At 46.5% G+C, this 25,360-nt stretch overlaps 1 protein-coding gene across 2 annotated transcripts in view; it reads right to left on the bottom strand.

Moving 5' to 3' along the window:
- prkd3 (protein kinase D3) overlaps nt 1–25,360 on the bottom strand; it is a 294,030-nt gene that overhangs the window by 107,664 nt on the left and 161,006 nt on the right. For both annotated transcript variants that reach the window (XM_052011314.1, XM_052011315.1), the window contains exon 3: nt 10,998–11,129. In XM_052011314.1, coding sequence (XP_051867274.1) covers nt 10,998–11,129 — 132 coding nt within the window. The remainder of the gene's footprint in view (nt 1–10,997; nt 11,130–25,360) is intronic.

Here is a 25,360-nt window from a genome sequence, read left to right as displayed (position 1 = left end):
TTACACCCTTCTGCCAACTAGATCCTTCTTGATTTTTTTACACTTTTTACCACCTTGCCTTTTGACCTTCTCTGCTTGGACAACAATGACCACAATAGGACATAATCGAATGTAATCAGGGTGGCAGCATGGTGCAGCAGGTATAGCTGCTGCCTCACAGCTCCAGTGACCCAGGTTCGAACTTGACCTCCAATGCTTTTCGAGTGGAGTTTGTGCATTCTCCCTGGGACTGCTTGAATACCCCACCTCCACCCCCACCCCCCCACCCCGTAACACAAAGATAAGCAGATTGATAGGTTAACTGACCACTGTAAGTTGCCACTATCGTGTAGGTGAGTGGCAAAATCTGGGGGAGTTGCATAGAACAGTACAGCACAGGAACAGGCTCTTTGGCCATGATGTCTGTGCCGACCACGATGCCAATTCAAATTAATTGCGTCTGCCTGCACAAGGTCAATATCCCTCCATTCCCTGCCTGCTCAAGTGCCTGTCTAAATGCCTCTTAAATGCTGCTATTGTATCTGCTTCCACCACTTCCCCTGGCAGCAGGTTCAAGGCACCTACCACTCTCTGTGTAAAAAAACTTCTCTTGTAAATAACTTTTTAAACTTTCTCTCTCTCACCTTAAAGCTATGCTCTCTAGTTTTTGACGTTTCCACCCTGGGAGAAAGATAAACAACCTACCTGATGTCTTTTTAAACTTCCCCAGGTTACTCCTTAGCCTCCAATGTTCCAGAGAAAACAATCCAAGTTTGTCCAACCTCTCCTTATAACTAATACTCTCTAATCCAGGCAACATCCTGGTGAACCTATCTACTTGTGTTACCACTTTCAGAGAGCTATGGACAAAGATCCCTCCGTACATCAATGCTCCTGAGGGTCCTGCCATTTACTGTACATTTTCCTCCTGCATTTGATCTCCCAAAGTGCAACAACTTACCCTTGCCTGGATTAAACTCTTCCCACATTTCTAACTGGTCTAAATCCTGCCAAATCCTTTGAAAACCTTGCTCACTATCCACAATCTGTCCAATTTTTGCATTGTCTGCAAGCTTACTGATCAGCCCCCTACATTTCCATCTAAAAAAAATATATATATGGTCCCAGCACTGATCCTTGTGGAACACCACTGGTCAAATATCTCCAGCCAGAATAACACCCCTCCACCACAGTCTTCAATGGCCAAGCCAATTTTGAATCCAATCTATCAAGTTTCCATGGATCCAATGTGCCTTAACCTTCTGGATCAGTCTACCATGAAGAACCTTGTCAAAAGCTTTATTAAACTATGTATACAAGATCTACTACCCAGCCCTCAATCATCTTTGTCAACCCCTCAAAAAACTCAATCAGGTTTGTAAGACACAACCTCCCCGGCAAAAACCCTTCTGACTATCCCGAAAAGGTCCATGCTTTTCCAGATGTGAGTAGATCCTATTCCTAAGAATCTTTTTCAATAATTTCCCTACCATTGATATAAGGCTCACTTGCCTATAATTTCCCAGTTTGTCTCTCTTGCCCTTCTTAAACAGAGGAATAACTTTGGTTATTCTCCAATCCTCTGTTGATAGGAACGTGACGAGAATAAAAATGGAATTAGTGTAGTGATAGTGTAAATAGATGCGTGATGGTTGGGGCAGACAGGTCTATTTCTGTGCTTTACGACTCCAGATTCATCCAAGACAGTTCGTTCCATGCCGCAGCAATTCTATGAAACCAGGCCAAAAAGCTGAGTTATTTTTATGTTGGTAGGCTGATACTAATGGGGAAGCACAAGAGCCAGTGCTTGGGCCTCAGCTACTGAGAATCTACATCAATAACTTGGATGAGGGAACCAAGTGTAACATATCTAAGTTTGCTGATGAAACAGAGCAAACTGTGAAAGCAAGGGATAGGACAAAGAATTAGGAAAGCAAGTATTGCACCTGCCTTTTTTTTCCAAAGCAACCAGAGTATGATTAAAGAAATCTCACTGCATGGTAAGATTAAACTGGAGTACTGAACACAGTTGGCCTCCTCACTCTGGGAGGGAATGTTTGCCTTACGGCAGCTCTGACAAATTCTCTCCACAGATTCCTCCGGTGACAGGATTGTCCTGGGAGAGAATGAATGAACTAGGCCCATACTCCCTAGTGTCTATAAGAATGAAGGGATCAAATTGAAATTATGTTCTTATCAGTTTAACCCAGTCATAATCACATGAAGCTTGCACCAGTACACCATATTTTAGTTGCTAAGATACAGGAGTACAGGGAGTGACTGACTTACATGATTAGCGCTTTGTTTTTGTTGCCTAGAGACAGAATAGAAAGCCTATGGTATTATACAAACTCCAAGCAACCATCTGTCTAGTAAGAATTTAAAAGGAAGAATTACATTGAATTTATTCATAAAATTGTCACTCCAATCAATGATTTAAGTTTTGCATTTTTAATCCATTCATTATAATTTTAGTGGCTCATATAAATCCCTTGTACTGATGGGTGATTTTGCTTTATTATTGAGAGCATTTTAGATTTCAAGGTGTGAATTCAGTATGGAATAGGATCCTATGCTTTCAATGCGATGTGACAGAAAGAACAGAAACACAACACCATAAGGAATAGTTCATCCACTCCAATAATCCCCCACAACTGTCCACAACAAACCTACTATAACTCAAGTCATAAAGATTCCAGGCACTGCACTGTTTTGTTTTGTTCAAGTGAATAGGGAAGCCATTCTGCTGGCCGCAATGGATAGCTACTACTCAAACAGGCAGAAACAAGGTCATTTTACCTCAGTTACAGTGGATGAGAACACTGAATCCAAATTACTATTTTCATAAATAAATAAATTACATAGTTGAGAAAAGACAAGGAGATTTCTAAATAAAGATCTGAAAGCACCATTTGCAGTGCCTTCTCTTTAGGGACTACTGCAGCTACGTGATTGCAATATGTAACGTCTAACTCGTGCAATTTTCTAGTTCCTTTTCGAATCTAGATGTTAAATAACATTACTTAAAACATTAGCGAGTAGATATCCGTCTTTTGTTGCAGGAGCTAAACACAGAATGTAGAACTTTACAAACATGGAACAGAATTCAGAAGCTGTGTTCAAATTACATAGCTTTGTAAGTGGAGGGAAAAAAACTTTTTCGAAACTCAGCATGCATAATATGCACTTCATGACTCTCAACCACCCTCCCGATACTTGAAAATACTCAGATTAGTCAAACATAATATGGCCTTTATTTTAATTAACCAACATTTTTCCAAATGCCGGTAGATTTTCTTCCAGATTGCTGTGCCTCAGGCTTTCCTCCTACTCTTCTTCTTATTTAGGCAGTTTCATGGGGAAGAGAATGACTTGCATACATCCCAGTTCTGTGGCTTCTCGATGTGCCTGAACATACCACTGCAGGATCCGGAGACTTCGCCATAGATGGGACAAGTGATGCTTGACTGGGCAGATGTGTGAGTTGTTTGGAACAGTCTGCACTCCTACCACTCAACAATACAGTGCCTTCCCAGACAGTACCCTTCCATTTAGTGCAGTCGTGGGTCAAGGATTCCTGTGAGTCTGTAAAGAAGTTTCATTTTTTTTCACCAAAGAGAGCATTCTTGCATTATTTCCTCCCTTGTTGGGTTACCAATACTTACCAAGTTTATCCCTTCTTCCCCATTTAAGCGAAGCCCATCACACTTCCAGTGCTCCAGTCTTATGGCTTCAATGCTCACAGCTTCCTTCAGTAATTTCTAAATTTATATGGCAACCACTACTCTGTTCGGATGGATGTGGGATCAAATATCTGGCGCTCTGCAACTTTTAACTTAAAAGTTGTGACCAGGCCACCATTACATTGCACTTTCATGACCATGATCAAATTTAGGGCATTTTCTTTTTAAAGCTTTAACCTCTTTTTTAGGATTGTCCACGGTTTTGAAATGTTCGCCAACCTTTGTTCTGTTTCTTGGATGCCATGCATGCCTGGCACAGCAGTGCGAATTTTTACACTTCCATGCCAGTTTGTCCTTGTATTCCCTCTGAAGGATACTGCTGGATTAGTCCCAATTGCGCAGATTTATGGGTGTTCTTGGGCTGTGGCCTTAACAAGTTCCTTTTAATAAGAATCCTTACTGTCAAAGAGATGAGACATTAATCTCTTAAATCTGGGCTGGAACAACACTTGGATTCCAACAGCAACCACCCCATATTATTAAAATGCAGTCTCAGAACAGCTGCATGCCAAATGAGTCGAGTGAATCCGTCACCAGGGTAATCCTTGAAAATGTTACAAGTCAAGAAACAGTCATAAAAGTAAAGACATCTCAGTTTGAAATGAACTTCAAAGTTCAAAAGCGTCCAACATGAATGCATGGACAAAAATTTAAATTCTATCACTGTATTCCCTTATTAATTGGAACTGATGGGATTGCTTTGCTGGGAGCCAGCATGAGGCCATTGGCCTCCTTCTGTTGTATTAAATAAGGTAGATCTCCCATGGACAAGAGAGCACCATTTGTTCAGCCAAATTTCCCACTTATGGCTAACAGGCTTGCATAGACAATAGGAATGACCAGGATATTTTCATCTCCTCCGGGATCTGCTGAATGATGAGAGAGTAGGAGCACCTGGACAATTGTGTCCATATAAGAAACAAGAGGCATTTTAAAGCAATAGACAGAATTAATCCAGCTTGGATTTAAATCAAATAATGAGTGAATTCTTTTGCAAGCTCAACAATTGCTGGACAACAATCTTCTGCTCGTCCTCCCCCAAGCACCACAGAAACGAGAACTGCAGAGTTTCTGGAGAAAAACCACCAGTATCGAAAAGAACCCCAGGACTGATGCAAATTTAGTATTAAAAACAATTTGTAGCATTTATCATTAAGCCTGGTGTACTTCAAGGTTCTCAAAAACCTGCATGTTTGTAGGATGAGGGAATAAAACCAGAGCACCCAGGGGAAACCTACATGGTCACAGGGAGAGCTTGCAAAATCCACACAGATAGTGTAGCAACTCACCGTCCGGGCAAGCGAACCGGCTCGGGTCGCACGGCATCAGAGCGGCGAGGCCCAAGATGGTGGCAGGCCTTCGTCTTCCCCGAGCAACGGGGAGACCCGCGCGCGGGAAAGACTTGATGACGTAGCACATACGTCATTGCCGGTTGCATTGGGCGGGAACAGTCTCCCTTAAAAGGCCCGCACAAGGCGGGAAAATAAACCAGTTCTTGTTTGGCAATCTGACTAGCGTCTTGTTTTATTTCGCGGTAGCAACCGCTACATTGGTGACCACGACTGTCCAAACGGATTTTGGACCCGCGCAATGGACGACAACGCAGCAGCCAATGCAGTGGCCCTCAAGCTGCCCACCTTTTGGACACTTCGTCCCAGCATCTGGTTTGACAGGCCGAAGCGCAATTCCACCTTCAGCAAATCACCTCCGACTCCATGAAGTACTACCATGCGGTTAGCTCTCTGGACCAAGAGACAGCCGCCCAGGTCGGAGACTTCATCCAGTCGCCTCCGGAGGAAGATAAGTACCCAGCTTTCAAAGTCCTTCTGATACGGACCTTCGGCCTCTCCCATCGAGAGAGCGCCGCCCACCTGCTTCATCTGAACGTCTTGAGGGACAGATCCCCATCCACCCTAACGAATGAGATGCTGGCATTGGCCAAGGGACACAAGCCATGCCTGATGTTCGAACAGGCCTTCCTTGAACAGCTCCCCGATGGCATCCACCTGCTGTTAGCCCTCGCCGACTTCAGCAACCCCCGTGAGGTAGCCACCCGGGCAGATGTCCTGTGGAAGGCCAAACGTGAGAGCGGTTCGTCCGTCGGCCAAATCACCAGGCCGCGAGCCCAATGCCTGCCTTGTCCAGTCCCAGCAACCGAGCAGCCACACCCCAGGAACACAGATGACGACACGGGCGACCAGCTGTGTTTCTACCATCAGAGGTGGGGCGCGGAGGCCCGTCAATGCCGCCCACCCTGCAAGTTTCAGGGAAATGCCTGGGCCAGCCGCTGCTGATGGCTACGGCGGCTGGCCACCGACAGAGCCTCCTATTCGTTCAGGACAAGAAATCTGGACGGCGTTTCCTCGTTGATACTGGAGCAGAGGTCAGTATTTTGCCCCTGACCGGCCGCGACACTCATAACAGGCAACCAGGTCCTGTACTCAATGCTGCCAACGGCACAACGATACGGTCTTTCAGTACCCGTACACTTCAATTACAATTCAGCGGCAGCCGTTTTACCTGGACCTTTACCCTTGCCACCGTTGCCCGACCACTCCTAGGAGCCGATTTCCTCTGGGCCCACAACCTGTTAGTCAACCTGCGAGGGAAGCGGTTAGTCCACTCTAGCACTTTCCAGACCTACCCCCTGGGAGAAACCAGCCTACCAGCCCCGCGCCTGGACTCTCCCTTTCTGGCGACGATTTCACCAAGCTCCTAGCTGAATTCCCATCAATTTTGGCACCTCAGTTTACAAATTCTAGGCCCAAGCACGGGGTACGACACCACATCATTACTACAGGGCCACCCCTTCATGCCCGAGCACGACGACTACCTCCAGACAAGCTCCGCCTGGCAAAGGAAGAGTTCCGTCACATGGAGGAGCTGGGGATTGTTCGCAGGTCAGACAGCCCCTGGGCTTCCCCCCTGCACATGGTCCCCAAAGCCACTGGAGGGTGGAGGCCCTGCGACGACTACCGCAGGCTGAATGACGCCACCACCCCGGACCGCTATCCCATCCTTCACATCCAGGACTTCGCAGCAAACTTACATGGGGCCCACATCTTTTCCAAAGTGGACCTCGTTCGGGGATACCACCAAATCCCGGTCCATCCAAAACTGCGATTATCACCCCATTCGGCCTGTTCGAATTCCTTCGAATGCCGTTCAGCTTTAAGAATGCCACGCAGACCTTCCAGCGGCTGATGGACGCGGTAGGCCGAGACCTGGACTTCGTGTTCATTTACTTAGATGACATACTGATCGCTAGCCGTAACCGCCAAGAACACCTTTCCCACCTCCGCCAGCTGTATTCCCGTCTCAGCGATTTCGGCCTCACGATCAACCCGTCAAAGTGCCAATTCGGACTTGACTCTATCGATTTCCTCAGACACAAAATCACCAATGAAGGGGCAACCCCCCTACCCGCCAAGGTAGACGCTATCCGCCATTTTGCCCGCCCCAACACGGTCAAAGGCCTACAGGAATTCCTTGGGATGGTCAACTTTTACCATTGGTTCATCCCTGCAGCAGCCCATAACATGCACCCTCTGTTCTCACTGATGGCTGGTAAAGGCAAGGACATCACCTGGACTGACGAGGCTGCGGCTGCCTTCGTTAAGGCCAAGGACACCCTGGCAGACGCCACGATGCTTGTACACCCTAGGACAGACGTCCCAACCGCCCTCATGGTGGACGCGTCCAACACCGCGGTGGGTGGGGTACTGGAACAGCTAATCAAAGGCCGTTGGCAACCCTTGGCATTTTTCAGCAAGTACCTCAGACCACCCAAACTGAAATACAGCACTTTTGATCGGGAACTTCTAGCGCTGTATCTGGCGGTCCGGCATTTCCGGTACTTTCCAGAAGGCAGGCCTTTCACCGCTTTCACCGATCATAAGCCTTTGTCCTTTGCCTTCTCCAAAGTCTCCGATCCCTGGTCAGCTCGTCAGCAGAGACATTTGTCCTACATTTCCGAATTCACAACGGATATCCAACATGCCTCCGGAAAGGATAATGTCGCTGATGCACTTTCCAGACCGACCATCCACAATCTGTCCTTGGGTGTCGACTACACGGCCCTAGCTGACGCACAGCAAGCCGACGACGAGCTGCCCAGCTACAGAACCGCAGTCTTGGGCCTGCAGCTCCGAGATTTCTTGGTTGGTCCAGGTCAGCAGACCCTACTTTGTGACATCGCGACAGGTCAGCTCCACCCTATAGTTCCTGCAGCCTGGCGGAAACGCGTTTTCGACTCGGTACATGGGTTGGCACACCCGTCCATCAGATCAACTGTCCGACTGGTCGCCAGCAAGTTCGTCTGGCATGGCCTGCGCAAACGGGTCAGTGAGTGGGCCAGGACTTGTCCGCACTGCCAGACATCAAAAATCCAATGACACACCAAAGTCCCGCCACAGCAGTTCGAGCCTACCCGTAGGAGGTTCGACCACATACACGTTGACCTCGTGGGCCCTCTGCCGGTTTCAAGTGGAGCCCGGTACCTCCTTACCATTGTGGACCAGTTCACGAGGTGGCCAGAGGCAACCCCCCTGCCTGACATCACGACTGATTCCTGTGCCCGGGCGCTGCTCACAACTTGGGTCTCACGTTTTGGTGTTCTGGCCCACATCACTTCAGACAGAAGCACCCAGTTTACCTCCAGCCTCTGGTCTGCATTAGCTAACGTGCTAGGGACGCAGCTGCATACCACCACGGCCTACCACCCTCAATCAAACGGGTTAGTGGAATGTTTTCACCGCCATCTGAAATCAGCCTTGATGGCCCACCTGAAGGGTCCTAACTGGGTTGACGAACTGCCTTGGGTCCTGCTTGGCATACGCACTGCCCTCAAAGAAGACCTCCGCGCTTCGTCAGCTGAACTTGTGTACAGGGCGCCCCTAGTTGTCCCAGGGGATTTCATATCTGCCCTTCGAGACCAAGGGGAACAACCCCGGGCAGTCCTACAAAGACTGCGCGAGAAGCTCGGCAAGTTGGCCCCGATTCCCACCTCGCGGCACGGTCAAGCCCCATCCTGTCAGCCCAAAGAACTACGAGACTGTAAGTTTGTTTTCGTTCGCAGGGCACACCTTGGGCGCCGTTGAAACAACCATATGAGGGACCATTCCGAGTAATCAGGAATTGAGATAAGGTATAATTTCCTTACTTGGAGCATTTTGAATCTGAGATCTACCTATGATAAGGCATCTGCACTGGCACTCATTCTGTAGTATTAATGAAAAATTAGTAGTATTTTCTGCCTTTCACCGGTACACCAACAACATGTTGTTCACGTGTGTCAAAGTTCTTCAAATTAGGAATGGGTTAAGTTGTCTGTGAATGATGACAATGCTGGTTTTGTGAGACAATTCCTTTGTTCTTCCATTCATTTTTCAACCCACTGCAAAGATTTTGAAAGAATGTTATGATCTTTCACATCTGAAATGACAGATACTTCAGACTTCACCAGTAGATGGCACTACTGGGTCTCTGCAGGTGTTTGATGAGCAAATGAACCATTCACTATTAAATCATCATTTTCCCAAAACCATATTAGGAGAGTGAACTGGGATGTTAGTCCTCCACAAATCTGCCAAGTAAAATTAGCTTCTGCATTGCTCCCTTTCAAAGTGAATAACTTGTCATAGTTGCATTAAATTTTATTTTAAAAATGATCCTACTAACAAATTTTTTGTAAAAATAGTGCATTCAAATGTATATATTCATTTGTCAAAAGTTTGCAGTATTCACTATTTTTTTCTGAAGCTGCCTAACCTTGACTAGTTTTCTAGTTTGGCACATGTATGCTAAGGCAAATCATGCAATGACATCACGTTGCTTCTTTCTTCATGCCCCAGATTCAGTGCGTTGCAATAGCAGATGGATTTCTGGCTAATCAGACAGTGAGTGCGCTGCTGCCTGAAGTCTGCACATGTGAACGTTTTCTACCCAAGCAATACAGTGTTGTTTGAAATTTCTCTCACTGTGGCTCAGTCATAATCAGCCAAATAAACATATACAGTGGTGATCAAGAGAGAAATAAGGCCTTAAGAAAACTCATAATTTGATTTATGTGGAACTCAAATTTTAAGTCTGTTTGGCAAGGATATTGAATCTTTTTTTTAAAAAGGCTTTAGTTAGGACACCCGAAAAATGCATTTCCCCAGTAATCGATAGTTTACATTTCCTTTACTCTTTCCTTATCAAGTATCGACAGATATTTTTATGTCACTTTAGAATAACTGAAATTTCACACCTTAAACAATCTTAGATTGTCTCATATCTATTTCCTGCTGTAACAGAGGGAAGTACATCAATTAATGTGCACACAAGGTCTTATGAACAGGAATGAGACAAGTGACCAGATAAAAATCAAGTTTAGCCATGTTGGGTGGGAGGCAAATGTAGGCCTGGACACAAGGATTACTTTGAATGGTACAGCGAGATGTTTTATGTGTATCTGAGGATTGGTTCTCTCAAAGGCAACACCTCAAACTGCTCTACCAACTGAGTCAAGACTGAATTTAACAAGTATTTCACCACACAAACCAGTGCACTGATGTCCCCAAAATGGAATTGGGAAGAGAGGGGAGAGGGTTGTAATGTAGGTATTAGAGCACACCAAGGGGACATCAGCTGTAACTCAAGACTGCTGATGTGTGGTTGTACAGTTGGAGCACTGCTGCACGCCCCTGCAATGGGTATGATTTCTTGACCACAATATTTGCCTAACTCAGTCACCCTTGAAAACAGATCTGATCAAGGGGGCTCAACAACAGTTTAAAGTTGTTTGTTTGATCTGTACTTCTGTGTAGCGCAAATCTTTTGGGAAGCATTCATGAGCCCCAGGATTGCTACTGGTGTAAAGAAATAGAGCAACAGCAGTAAACCTATACCCCCATCTGAACTCTGCTGCAAATCCACTTCTAAAAGATTATTGACCCTCATGCAACTCTATGAATCTTTCTTTTTATTTTTTTTATCCTTACGTCAAGTTTTCATCAACTCTTTTAAAGTCAGTACAGACTCTGTTTAGCAAGGATCAGAGAATCAGAGACTTCTTTTATGCATTTAGAGGTCTTATCTCTGTCTCAACTCAAGATGAACTAATAGAGCATTTGAACACAACCTTCTTCTTCCTCAATGGAGGATACATTTAGCATTGGGGAGATGCTCTCCTCTTTTCCATTGCAGGTCAAAGTTAGACCTTTGCATGTGAAACAAGACACACTATATAGGTAAAAGCAGGTTCTGAAAAGCATTTTATAAATGGACACTCACCTTCGCATTTTAAGCCTTGACGCACTAATCCCCATAACATCTCTCCACAGTAGTCACAGAAAGTTGGAGCTTTGTAGGAGTGCACATAAAGAGTATGTGGTCGGATCTGGAAATCTTCAACAGTAGCTAGTGCTGGTAAAAAGTAGAAGAAAATTAATCCTTGTGCAGAAATGCCCTTCACTACTAAAATACATTTGAACTTCATTTTCAGTCTCAAGAGGTACTTCTGTTAAAATAAATTAGTAACATCTGGTCTTTTATCCATTTGTAATCAAGTCTATTCCCCACATCATATCAGGTTAGTTCTACATAGAACATATAACAGTACAGCACAGGAATAGGTCTGTTGGCCCACAATGTCTGTGCTGAACTAAGCTAAATCTCTTCTGCCTGCACATGACCCATATCCTTCCATTCCCTGCATGTTCAAGTGTCTAACAGCCTCTTAAACACTTCCACCACTACCCTTGGCAGCCCATTCCAGGCACCTACAGCTCTCTTTGTAAAAAAAAACTTGCCCCACACATTTCCTTTAAACTTTCCCCCTCTCACCTTAAATGCATGTCCTCTAGTACTTGACATTTCTACCCTAGGAAAAAGATTCCCACTGTCCACCCCATCTATGCCTCTCATAATGTTATAAACTTCTATCAGGTCTCCCCTCAGCCTCTGACGCTCCAGAGAAAACAAACCAAATTTCTCGACATTCTCATATTTTCTTATGACATAGGAGATTATTCCGCCCATTGAGTCCACGCAGAGCATTCTCACAAGTCCGCAGGCCAGGCGGCATCCGTGAAAAAAAGCAGGCAGTCAATGTTTCAGGTCCTGAAGAACAGTGACCACCTGCTTTTCTCCACAGGTGCTGCCTGGCCTGCTGAGTTCCTCCAGCATCATCGTGTTTTTCATCTCGATTCCAGCATCTGAAGTCCTTCGTTTCCCTATTCTCAGAAGTCCCTTTCCCAACTTATTTCCCTGTAATATATTCTCTCTCATGTGCCCATCAACTCCCCTGATTCTCCTCTCACCCACCTGCACTCAGGGCAATTTTACAGTAAGCTGACAGTACATCATTGAGGCATGGAAGGAAGCTGGAGAATCAAAGTAAAACTAACACGGTCACAAGGAGAAGGTGCAAACTCCACACAGGGAGCATACAAGGTCAAGATCAACCTGGCCGTTGAAGCAGAGCGGCAGCAGTATTAATTACTACACCATTGTGCCACCCACTTAACACGGTGGGAGCCATAAAATGGACTATTACTTTCACAACAGAGATGTTTTCAAATAGATGCAAGAATGAAGGACATAATTATCAAGCGATCTCTCTCAACCGCTAAGGAACTACCAAGGAACAAGATAAAAGCAATGTCATCAGTTACTAGCCATCAGACGTAACGATATTCAAGTACTACAAAATACCACATAGAGCCAGAACGTTGGAAGAATGGCTTGTAATGTAAAGAAATCACAGAGTAATCAACCTTGCAATTGCTCACACAATAATGCTTCAAAAGATACTGCACAGTAATCAGATAGTAACCAGTGCTGGTAACATGCACAGTTTCAACATTCTTTCAGTTTATAACATAAACACCATCTATTCTCTTCATGGCACAGTCCACTACCTAATAAAAGATCTCCTGAAATAGATCCTTGGAAAAATTAGCATTGAAAAGCTGTTGTGAGCCACAAATATTCAGAGTATCAGAAATTTACAAAACAGAAGGAGACTATTCAGATTACTATGCCTAAACCAAATAAACTTCGGAATCCCACTTTGCAGCTCTTTGTCCAAAGCTTTCTAAATTACTCAGGTGTTTTGAATGTCATGAGGGTTTCTGCCTCTGTCATCTTCAAAATTTGTTAGTTTACACATAATATCACATAATCGGTACAGATCAATCAGCTGATTAGGAGTAAAAATTCAGCCTTGGTTCTTCAACATGTTACCAATAAGGTATCCATGCATTTCCTGATCCTGCCTTCCAACTGCTACATCTCCCCCCTTAATGTACCATCGATAAGCTTAACCCCCCTTTGGGATCAGGTAGCACCCCACACTTAACAATATCCCAAAGAGAAAGAATGCACATGAAGCAAGCCCAATTATGAACATGCTAATCAATCCATTGATTTGCTCCATTACCTCAGGTCTCCAGCATCACCAGTGTCCTGTTCAAACTCTTTCCTCACAGCCTGATGCTCAAATGGTCCAGCCCCTCCCTCTGGCTCAGTGACAAATCAGCTCTTCCAGAGACAACTTCAAGGCCTCATTTAAAATCAAATCAGTGGCATCAGTATAAGTAACATAAATAGAACACTGTGTTCTCTTGAACACAACCTTGAACAAGGGTATTGGGGACAACTAATTTAATTAATTATGTCATACAACAGACAACTGATTTTTTAAGCAGTTAAACACTGAGAAGAAATCCTGCAATGACTATGAAGCTCAGATGTACACAGTGAAATGCAACTTAAAAACAGCCATAAAGCAACCAGCCAATCCAAGAATCAGGTCAGGGAACGACTCCTGCCAACAATATCCTGTTCTCATTCACTCTTACTGCTGCACTTGTACCACTGACCTTCCTTCCAGTGCTCAGCTGCCAATGCCTGCTCCAACCTTCCCCTTTCATACAGTGGACAAAGCATATTGAGAAACTCCTGCAGAACATATTCAGTCAAGAGCAGCAAAGTCTACAATCGAATGTCTTCCCATATAAAGAGCAGTGCCCATGCCTACTCAGCTTTTGATGTCTGCACATAAACAAGATTGAAGATTACGAATTCATTGCCAATAATGTCTGCTCATTTTAAATCCCCTTTGATGTAACAGCTATCATCCAAACTTCATCATTCTTCTTTGGTTTAACTAGTTGCTGACAGATGCTACATTTGCACTCTTCACCTTCCCAATGAATCAGTTTCTTTTGTTACTCGCTACTGTCTAGGTTGAAGCTCAGCCTGCCAACTGGGGGCATAACAATTTCCAATGCTCCCACACTCCCTTCACCACTCAAGCCACCATCTCCCTTAGCTCCTTCTTCACTTAACTCTTTCCATTGTGATCCACACCCCCGATAATTTCCCCTGCTAACCACGTGACCCACAAGCCAGCAGACAAAAGGCTTTGTGCAAAGACAGTTCCATTGTGCATGGTGCTCTGGGCTTCACATGTCTTGGGAGTTCACTGCCTTGGACAAAAGAAACATAAGCTGGATCCTAAACTGGCTTGGGATGGTAGCGGTGGAGGGTTGTTTTTCTGACAGGTGCTGGAACCTCTGTTGTTTGTCATGTGACTTGCATGAGAATGTCTGTGGTCTGATTAGTCAGTTTGCTGATGACATGAAGATTGGTGGAGTTGTAGATAGCAAGGATGATTGCCCAAGGATACAGACAAACATAGATCAACTGGAGAATTGTGGAGCAGTGGGAGATGGAGTTTAATCCAGACAAGTGTGAGGTAATGCATCTGGGGTTGTCTAATACTGGCCAGGAATATACAGCAAATGGCAGGGACCTTAGAAGCGTTGATATACGGAGGGACATAGGGGTGCAAGTTCATAGCTCCCTGAAAATGGTGACACAGGTGGACAGTGTAGTGAAGAAGATATTTACCTTGTTCGACTTCATAGGCAGGGGTAGGTTTGTAAGATTTGGGATGTCATATTGCAACTGTACATGATGCTAGTTAGGCCATACTTGGAATATCGTGTGCAACGATGTGGAAGCAATAGAAAGAATGCATAAGAGATTCACTAGGATGCTGCTGAGAATAAAGGGTTTTAGTTCCAAGGAGGGATTGGATAGACTGGGATTGTTCTCACTGGAGAGCAGGAGGCTGAGGAGTGACTTCAGATGTTTATAAAGTTATGAGGGGCCTAACTAGGGAAAATAGTCACAGGCTTTCCCCCAGGGTAGGAGGGTCTAAAACTAGAAGGCTTAGGTTTAAGGTGAGAGGAAAGATTTAAAAGAATCAAGTGACAAATTTTCGCACAGAGGATGGTAGGTATTTGAACAAACTGTCAGAGGTGGTGGTAGAGGCAAGTATAATCACAGCATATAAAAAGCACTTAGACAGGTACCTGGATAGGAAGGGAAGAGAGGGATATGGACCAAATGCAGGAAAATGGGAGTAGCGTAGATTGGAATTTTGGTCAGCAGAGAAGAGTGTGGCCGAAGGGTCTATTTCTGTGCCACATGAGGTTCCCATGCAGTGCTGGCTTAACACTGCAGATTCCAAACCCTGTTTTTTTGTTTACATTGAATTTATTTCAAGGCTCCAGCTGTAACTAATAACTAGCAGCATTTATCATGGCAAACTTTCAGCAACCTATAGGAAAGCGAGAATCACAATGCCGAGCACTTGAAACCATTTTTCCCTGTGATGGTCACTGATAACAAGCAATCTCCTGGATCGTGAAACAGTTGTAGAAATCACATGGTCAAACCCTCAGAAAAGCATTCAGCTGAAGGCAGCACAAGTCTATCTAGTCCAATTCAAAGTAATTTATAACACTAAACAGCAAGTGCACTGATATGCAAAGTTTGGAATTTCTTACAGCATTTTTGTATTAATTGTTTGTTCCATGATGATATCTGTGAGCACACAGATATTGTGTTTAAAACATAGGACAATTTATTTTTCTCTCAAGCTTTGGTTTTTCCACGTCACAGAGTACTTTTGCTCTGTCATAAAGGAATTATTACAGGTCTGAGAGGGCTTAAAGATGGATAAATCCCCAGAGCCTGAGGAGATTCATCCCCGGCTGATATGGGCGGCAAGGGAGGGGATTGCTGGGGTCTGACAGAAATTTTCCAATCTTCTCCGGCTGCAGAATAGGGGACAAATGACTGGAGGCAGAAAAAAAACGCAGAAACACGGAGGCTGGACTGGAGCACATTTTACTGAATCAAACAAAGCGCGCGCGCTCGCTCGCTAAAGTAACTGATAGCCTCTCCGACGGATGTGATGTGTGGTCCCCGCCGGAAGGCCCGCCCCGTGGTTAGTCTGCGTTGCGCTCTTGCGCCTGCACACGCGGCCGCCGATGGCGGTTCGAGTCCTGTGGGTCTGGGCTGCTACACCACCACCCCCCCCAGAATCGCCCATCAGGGGCGTGGGATCCCCAGTCTGTGTGTCCACCTTGGGTGGCCTGCCCCGCCGGCATGGTGGGGCACCTTCACGGGCTGTCCGATGTCCAAATGTGCCGGTTTGAGGTGGTCCACTGTGAAGGTCTCCTCGCGGCCCCCACCTCCACGACACACGTAGATCCGTTGTGCCGGATCACCTTGAAGGGTCCTTCGTACGGCCTCTGCAGAGGGGACTTGTGCATGCCCCTGCGAATGAAAATGTACTCACAGTCCCTGAGATCCCTAGGAACAAAAAACGGTGTAGTGCCATGTCTGGAGGTTGGAACCGGTGCCAGGCTCCCCACCTTGTCCCGCAGCTTCGTCAGCACTTTCGCCGGCATCCCTGCTGGACCTTGGGCCTCCGGCACAAACTCGCCCAGGACCATCAGGGGGGTGTCGTAAACCAACTCCGCCGAGGAGGTGCCCAGGTCCTTCTTGGGGGCCATGCGGATGCCCAGTAGAACCCAGGGAAGTTCATCTGCCCAGTTGGGCCTTCTGAGGCGCGCCATCAGGGCTGACTTGAGCTGCCTGTGGAAACGCTCAACCAAACCATTGGCCTGTGGGTGGTACGCCGTGGTGTGGTGTAAACGGGTGCCCAGGAGCTGTGCCAGTGCTGTCCACAACCCTGACATGAACTGTGCCCCTCTGTCGGAGGTGATGTCCGCTGGAAGTCCGAACCTGGCGATCCAGTTTGCGATGAGTGTCCAGTGCAGGACTCCGTGGATGTGTCCGCTAGCAGCATGGCCTCCAGCCATCTGGTGAACCTGTCGACCATGGTGAAAATATACCTGGCGCCCCGGAAGACAGACAGGGGGCCGACAATGTCCACGTGGATGTGCTGAAACCTGCCGAGCATCGGTTGGAACTGTTGGAGGGGAGCCTTCACATGCCGTTGGACTTTGGCGGTCTGGCAGTGTACGCAGGTCCTGGCCCAGTGTCCGACCTGCTTGCGCAGACCATGCCAGACGAATTTGTCTGAGACCAATTTGATGGACGCCTGGATGGATGGGTGGGCCAGGCCGTGTAGCGTGTCGAATATCTGCTGCCTCCATGCTGTTGGTACCACAGGCCGAGGTCTGCCAGTCGACGTGTCGCACAGGAGCCAAACCGCTGTAGGGCCAACGGGGACGTCGTCCAGCCGAAGTCCCGAAACATGTCGGTGGTAAACTCCGAGATAAAGGAGGTGCCTCTGCTGCTGAGCCGACCATGGGTCCGATACCTTTGCAAGGGCGAAGGCGAGGGGCTTGTGGTCCGTATACGCAGTGAAATCCCTTCCTTCGAGGAAATACCGGAAGTGCCGGATGGCTAGGTAGAACGCTAGCAACTCCCTGTCGAAGGCGCTGTACTTCACCTCCAACAGTCGCAGGTGTCGGCTGAAAAAGGCGAGCGGTCACCACTGGCCCTCGACGAGCTGCTCCAGGACTCCACCGACTGCCATGCTGGAAGCATCGACTGTGAGCGCCGTGGGTACATCGACTCTCGGGTGTACTAGGAGGGCCACCTTCACCAACGGCTCTTTAGTCTGCTCGAAGGCTTCCGTGGACTCCGCATCCCATTCTACCTCCTTGGCCTTGCCGGCCATCAGACCGAACAGGGGTCTCATGATGTGCGTTGCCACCGGCACGAACCGACGGTAGAAATTCACCATCCCCACGAACTCTTGCAGGCCCTTGACCGTGCTGGATCTGGGGAACTGGTGGATGGCCTGGACCTTGTCCGGCAGAGGGGCGGCTCCTTGCTGGTTCACCCTGTGGCCCAAGAAGTCGATTTCCGGCAGCCCGAACTGGCACTTCGCCGGGTTGATTGCCAGTCCGTGGTCGCTCAGGCGCTGGCGGAGCTGGCGTAAATGTGCCACGTGCTCCTTGTGTGACTTGCTGGCCACCAGGATGTCGTCTAGGTAGATAAAGACGAAATCCAGGCCTCGCCCAACCGAGTCCATTAGCCTCTGGAAAGTCTGAGCAGCGTTCTTGAGGCCGAAGGGCATCCTTAGGAATTCAAACAGCCCGAAAGGGGTGATGAGGGCTGTCTTGGGCATATCATTGGGGTGCACGGGGATCTGATGATAACCTTGGACCAGGTCGATTTTTGAAAAGATGGTCGCCCCGTGGAGGTTGGCCATGAAGTCCTGGATGTGGGGCACCGGTTGTGGCGTCGTTAAGTCTCCTGTAGTCCCCACAGGGCCTCCAACCTCCTGCGGACTTGGGCACCATGTGCAGCGGCGATGCCCAAGGACTGTCTGAGCGGCGGATCATCCCCATCTCCTCCATTTTCCAGAACTCCTCCTTGGCTAGGTGAAGCTTGTCGGGTGGCAGCCTACGGGCCCGGGCGTGCAGCGGTGGTCCTTGCGTAGGAATGCAGTGCTGTACACCGTGTTTGGGGCCAGTAGTGGAGAACTGTGGGGTGATGATGGAGCGGAAATCCGCCAGCACCCTGGCGAACTCGTCACCTGAGAGCGTGACGGAGTCCAGGTGAACGGCCGGGAACTGGGCTTCCCCGAGCTGGAAGATTTGGGAAGTCTTGGCGTGAACCAAATGCCAGCCTTTCAGGTCGACCAGAAGGCGGTTGGCCCGTAGGAAATCTGCCCTAGTAATGGCCGCGACACCGCTGCTACCATGAAGGTCCAGGCAAAACAGTTGGGGCTGAAATGCAGCAGGATGGTACACAAGCCATATGTCCAGATGGTGGTGCCGTTCGCGGCAGTGAGGTCGGGGCCTGGGGCCGTTGTACGGGTGTCCATATTTGAGGGGGGAAGGACGCTGATCTCGGCCCCAGTGTCCACCAGAAAACGTCGCCTGGAGTGTCGGTCCCAGAGGAACAGGAGGCTGTCGCAATGGCCAGCCATCAAAGCCACTAGCGACAGCCGGCCCCGGCATTTCCCGGGAAAGCACACAGTGGACAGCAGCGGTGTGCGTTTGACCCCCACCTCTGATGGTGAAAACACCATTGGTCCGAACCCTCATCTTTGTCCTCCATGGGTCTCAGCGATTTCGGTTGTGGGGTCTTGGCCTTAGGCTGCATGGTCATGGTTAGGCAGATGGAAGCTGCTCACAGCTGCTTACTCTGCCACAAAATGTCCGCCCTGGCCACAAGGCTGCGCGGGTCACTGAGATCTTCGCCCGCAAGGAGGAGGCGAATGTCCTCTGGCAGTTGCTTGAGGAACAGCTGCTCGAAAAGGAGGCAGGGTTTATAGCCATCCATGAGCGCCAGCATGTCGTCCATCAGCTCGAATGGCTTGCGGTCGCCCAGGCCATCCATGCACAGGAGCCACGCGGCTCGCTCACGTCGGGAGAGTCCGAAAGTGCGGAGGAGGAGTGCCTTGATTTTAATGTACCTGTCCTCTGTAGGTGGAAGGTGCAGGAAGTCGATGATACGCGCTGCCATGTCCTGGTCGAGCACACTCACCACCCAGTAATATCACATGGCGTCGGCTGTAATGCCTCTGATGCTGAACTGGGCCTCAGCCTGCTCAAACCAAACATGGGGCTGAGCGGCCCAGAAAGTCGGGAGCTTGAGCGAGACTGCTTTGTGCAAGTCGTTGGGATTCATGTCGCGGGTTCAAGATGCCATCTGGGGGTGTCGGGGTCACCAAATGTAGCCGTACGCAGTGCGTGGCAGAAAAGAAAACGCAGAAACACGGAGGCTGGACTGGAGCACACTTCACTGAATCAAACAAAGCATGCGCGCTTGCTAAAGTAACCGAGAGCCTCTCTGGCAGACGTGACGTGTGGTCCCCGCCGGAAGGCCCGCCCCGCGGTTAGTCTGCGTCGCGCTCCCGCGCCTGCAGCTGCCGATGGCGGTTCGAGTCCTGCGGGTCCGGGCCGCTACAGTACCTTCATTCAAGGACAGCAGGGATAAGCCAGGTAATTACAAGCTGGTGAGACCAACCTCAGTGGTGGTGAAATTATCGGAAAAAAATTCTGAGGGACAGGATGAATCTGCACTTAGAGAGGCCTGGACTAATTAAGAATAGTCAGCATGCCTTTGCTAAGGGGAGATCCTGTCTGACTAGTTTGAATTAATTTTTCAAGGAGGTAACCAAGTGTGTCGATGAGGATATGGTGGTTGATATGGTCTTTCTATACACCGAAGTAGACCAACCACATAAATGCTGTGGCCACAAGAATGACTCACCACCTGGCAAGGCCTTTGCACTATTGAGAAGGCCAAAGCCAGGAGTGTGATGAAATTGACTCCATTTGCTTCACTAAGTGCAGCTACAACACTTCTCAAGGAGCTCAACACTATCCAGGACAAAGCAGCCTGTTTGTTTGCAGCCCATCTACTACCCTTAGCCTTAAGTCCTTCCTTTCGTTCCATGTTAGATGATACATTTTGGCCAATAGTCAAAAGCCGTAAAGGTTTCTAAAAAGAAGCAATAAGCTTTTTAGGATTGGAATGAGGGAAAATTCCTTAACACAGAGTGGTGAAACTTTGGAATTCTCTATCCTAGAGACCTGTGGAGATGCCAACATTGAACTCATGCAAAATAGGGATTGACAGATTTCAGGATATTAACAGAATCAAGGAATACAGCAATAGTGCAGGATATGGCATCGAGATAGATCGGCTATGATCTTGATGAATGACAGAACAGGCTCGAAGGGCCAACTAGCCTTCTCCTGCTCCAATTTCTTACAAGTAGCTATTCTAAACCCTGCACAATTTTATTTCCATTTTTCCTTTGAACTATGCGGGATGATCCAGAGATCATCAATCGTTTTTTTGTTGATTTAAGTAGCATGGAAATAATTATGCACTATTTTATTCTTCTGAAAGCTGTAACATTGGATCCTGCTTTAACCTCTGTTCCAAGTTCATAAAAACACAACCCATTTCTGAAGTCTTGCTTTATTACTACATCATTCTGGTAAGTCTTCTTCATATACTTTCTCCAGACGTTTCAATCTTGTGAAAACTACACACAATATTCCCCTTGTAGTCTGAACAACATCTTGCACAAATACATCTTCACATCCATGCTTCTATGTTTGATACCGCTGCATTTAAAACCCTGTCTGTTTTTAGAAGGTTTCTACCTGCATTCCTTTCTAGTCTGCTAAAGTCTTATCATGGAGAATCCTTCCCAAATCTCACTGTCCTCAGAAACTCATTACCAATCTATGTTTACTACATGATGACCTGCAAACTGAGGTATGAACCAATGGGTCCACCACAGAGACAATCCTGGTACAAAACTGAGATTATGCGAGTTGTATCATCATTCCAATCTTCTTCTCAAGCACCTTCACTGCAACATTGCAGCTCACCTACAAGAAACACCCTACTGGAGTGGAATTAATCTAAAGAAAGAGCCTTATCACCTGCACCCACAACCAACACCATCCTAACCTCTGTCATCAAATTACAGTACAGCTGCATATCTGTAAATTCACAAACTGAAATACAAATCATTGATTTCCTTCACTTATGCTTATAAAAGGATAGGCCTTAAATTGGTAAATTGCTTTATTCTTGTCACATGTACCGAAGTACAGTGAAAATATTTGTTTTGCATGCCATCCATACAGATCATTTCATCACATCAGTATCTTGAGGTAGTACAAGAGAAAAGCAATAACACAATGCAGAATATAGTGTTACAGTTACAGAGAAAGTGCAGTGCAGGTAGGCAATGCATGCAGAAGGCAGAGGGCTCTCTACCTATATGCCCCATCAGACACCATGCCACCCTCTTTTCCACCCACCCCTCCTCACCACTCCCTAACCTGGCCCTGACGATAAAAGGTACAAACAGATGTTGGAAAATATGGATCAGTTTCCCTGTCCTGGGAGCCACCTGTCAGCAAAGGTGAACACCAAAGGTGAATATTCACCACTGCCCGCAGTGCATCACAGTCTTCTGTCAAGAAGTGTGTTTGAAGACTAAAATCTCAAACCCAACCCTGATCTTCTGAGCAGCACTGCTGCCACCTTCCAGTATACTTGGGAAGCATGGGCAACCTACAGCAGGAAATACAAAACAGTGGAGAAAGTTCACTAATGCTGTCTCCACACAATCTTCCAAATCCACAGGTAGGACAGGCGATCCAATGGCAGCATCCTCTCCCAGGCCAACATCCCCAGCCTAGAAGGTCACATCAGACTCAATCAGCTCTGATGGGCTGGCCATATGGACTGCACGCCCAACATCAGAGTCCTAAAAAATGACCTATACTCCAAGTTGCATCATGCACAGAGGTGCACTTTATTACAAGCTCCGTCACAATAAGATACTTCTAGGAGAACAGAGAAAATGTTTAACATCTTCACTGATTTTTGTGGAATCGCTGGCCTACCTTCCTTCAGAGTTGAAGAAAACCATCCAGAACGTAAAGTGAATAAAAATGGGATTAGACCAGACGGTGCAGACTTGGAAGGGCATATTCCCATGGTGTACGACTCTGATACTGAATATTTATGATGGGAGCACATGGAGGCCATTTGTAAAGTGAAAGGACAACACATCTCAGACAACCCACCCATCCACCCCTCTTGTGGTAGAGTCTGTGCATCCTGCTTGGAACACTTTAGCTACCTCAGAACCTATAGAACCAGAGTCAAAGCAAGTCATCATCGAGCCTAAACTACTGCCCAAGAAGGCAGCACCAACAAGAGTAAACGTCCTTTCACTATTTGTATAAACTGTATCCACGTCTGATATCTGCTGTCTTTCTGCAAACCTCCTCCTGGTTGTGCACAGTATCTAATTTGTCCTTAATAGGGAAAATTTACCAATATTCAAATTATAGTCAAAACAAGTCCCAGCTTAAGTCCACCTGGAACACGATCGCCTATACTTACTCATTCACTCATTACTACTCTTGTACTACCTCAGTGCACTGTGTAATGAATTGATCTGTATGAACGGTATGCAAATTTTTTAACTGTACCTTGGTACATATGACAATAATAAACAATTTAATTTCTGTCCTCTAGTTACCTCTCTATCCATAGGGGTACATTCCACAAAATTTGTGCAAAGTTTTTGAAAGTAGGGTACGTACATGACATCTGATTTTTTTCCTGAAATAATTGATATCCATTACCACTTGTGTCTTCAATTTACAAAAATAAATGCTATTTTTATAAATACACCGACTTACCAATTGTTCACTAATTTCTTCAACTACAAGTTCACATTATCAACAACTGCAATCAGACTACAAATTTTAATTTGAAGTTTTTCCTTCACGTTAATAGCCTGTTTTTGTGACTTTGCCCTGCCTTTCTCGAACAGGACTACAGAATTTGGCAGCCTCCAATACTTTGGCACAGTTCCACCTTCCCAAAGATTCACATTGAAAATTATAGCTTGCCTTCACAATCGCCTCCTCAACAGTCTGTCAGTATTCTGGGACACGTACCATTTGGGTCTGTTGATTTTTCTAATTTTAACTCCATTACCTTGGAAAAAAAACTTATCTATATTTATCTTCAGTACTTTTCTTTCCATTTCCTATGTACATCCTTCTAGAATGCTACTAATACCTGCCTTTAAAATCATAGCCAAGATATTTAAGTATTTCTGTCAATCTCTCTCTTTCAATGTAAAATTATACCTTTAGATGCTCTAACCCATCTTTATGCTTTTACTTTTGCCGTTATCAAAGCCCTTGACACTATTCTTTCTACTGAGTGCCAGACTTCTTTTGTACAAATTCTATGCAGGCAGAACAAAAACACAAAATGATTACCATATTATCATAGTTTTGTAGTTACCAATAACTTGGTATAATTTAGGGATTCATAGACTTGGTAATTGGTTTATTATTGTCAGATGTACCGAGGTACGATGAAAAGCTTTTACTTGCATGCCATCCAGACAGATCATTCCACACGAGTATATTGAGGTAGAGTCATAGTCATAGAGCATGGAAACAGGCCCTTCGGCTCAACTGGTCCTTGTCGACCAAGATTCCCAGCTAAGCTAGCTGATTTCCCCGTGCTTGGCCCATATCCCTCCAAACCTTTCCTATCCATGTATTTTTCCAAGTATCGTTTAAATGTTGTTAATGTACCTGCCTCAACCACTTCCTCTGGCAGCTCATTCCATATACTGACCACTCTCTGGGTGAAAAAGTTGCCCCTCAGGTCCCTGTTAAATATCTCTCCTCTCACCTTAAACCTATGCCCTCTAGTTCTCGATTCCCCAACCCTGGGAAAAAGACTGTGCACATTCACCCTATCGATGCTTCTCATGATTTTATACACCTCTGTATGATCACCTCTTCTCTCCTATGCTCCAGTGAAAAAAGTCCCAACCTGCTCAATGTCTCTCCATAGATCAGTCCCTCAAGTCTCGGCAACATCCTTGTAAATCTCCACTGCACTATTTCTAGTTTAATGGCATCTTTCATAAACATGTCCAAAACTGAACACAACATTCCAAATGCAGCCTCACCAACGTCTTGCAACATAACATCAGAACTTCTATACTCAATGCCCTGACTGATGAAGGTCAGCATTGCAAAAGCCTTCTTCACCACCCCATCTACCTGTGATGCCACTTTCAGGGAACCATGTACTTGTACTCCTAGGTCCCTCTGTTCTACAACACCCCCAGGGCCCTACCATTGACTGTTAATGTCCTATCCTGATTTGTGTTCCCAAAATGCAACCCTTTGCACATCCAAATTAAACTCCATTTGCCATTCCTTGGCCCACTTACCCAGCTGATCAAGATCCCTCTGTAAATCCTGTTAACCATCTTCACTGTCAATGACACCACCAATTTTAGTGTCACCTGCAAACTTACTAACCATGCCTTATACATTCTCATCCAAATCATTGATACAGATGACAAATAGCAATGGGTCTAGCACCAAGCCTTGGGGGACACCACTAGTCACAGGCCTCCAGTCCAAAGAATAACCTTCCACAATCACCCTCTGCTTCCTACCATCAAGCCAATTCTGTATCAAATGAGCTAGCCCTTCCTGGATCCCAGGCAATCCAACCCCATAGCAGCCTACCATGTTGAACCTTATCAGAGGCCTCACTGATGCCCATATAAACCACATCTACCACCCTGCCCTCACTGAGTTTCTTGAAAAAGTAACTAATAAGGTCAATCAAATTAGTGTGACAAAAGGAAAAAAAAAGTCAGTCGGTTACTGTACATGTGTTGCCCATGAAGGATTCTTACCATTAATACTACTGTAAGGCTCATTGCATCATACTTGCGTGGCATTCACCTGCACAAAACTACATAAGTTCATCAACTGTGT

The sequence above is a fragment of the Pristis pectinata genome, chromosome 3 (assembly GCF_009764475.1).
Source record: "Pristis pectinata isolate sPriPec2 chromosome 3, sPriPec2.1.pri, whole genome shotgun sequence".
NCBI classification, from domain to species: domain Eukaryota; kingdom Metazoa; phylum Chordata; class Chondrichthyes; order Rhinopristiformes; family Pristidae; genus Pristis; species Pristis pectinata.
Note: the sequence above shows the minus strand (reverse complement) of the source record. Positions and strands in the feature narration are given on the sequence as shown.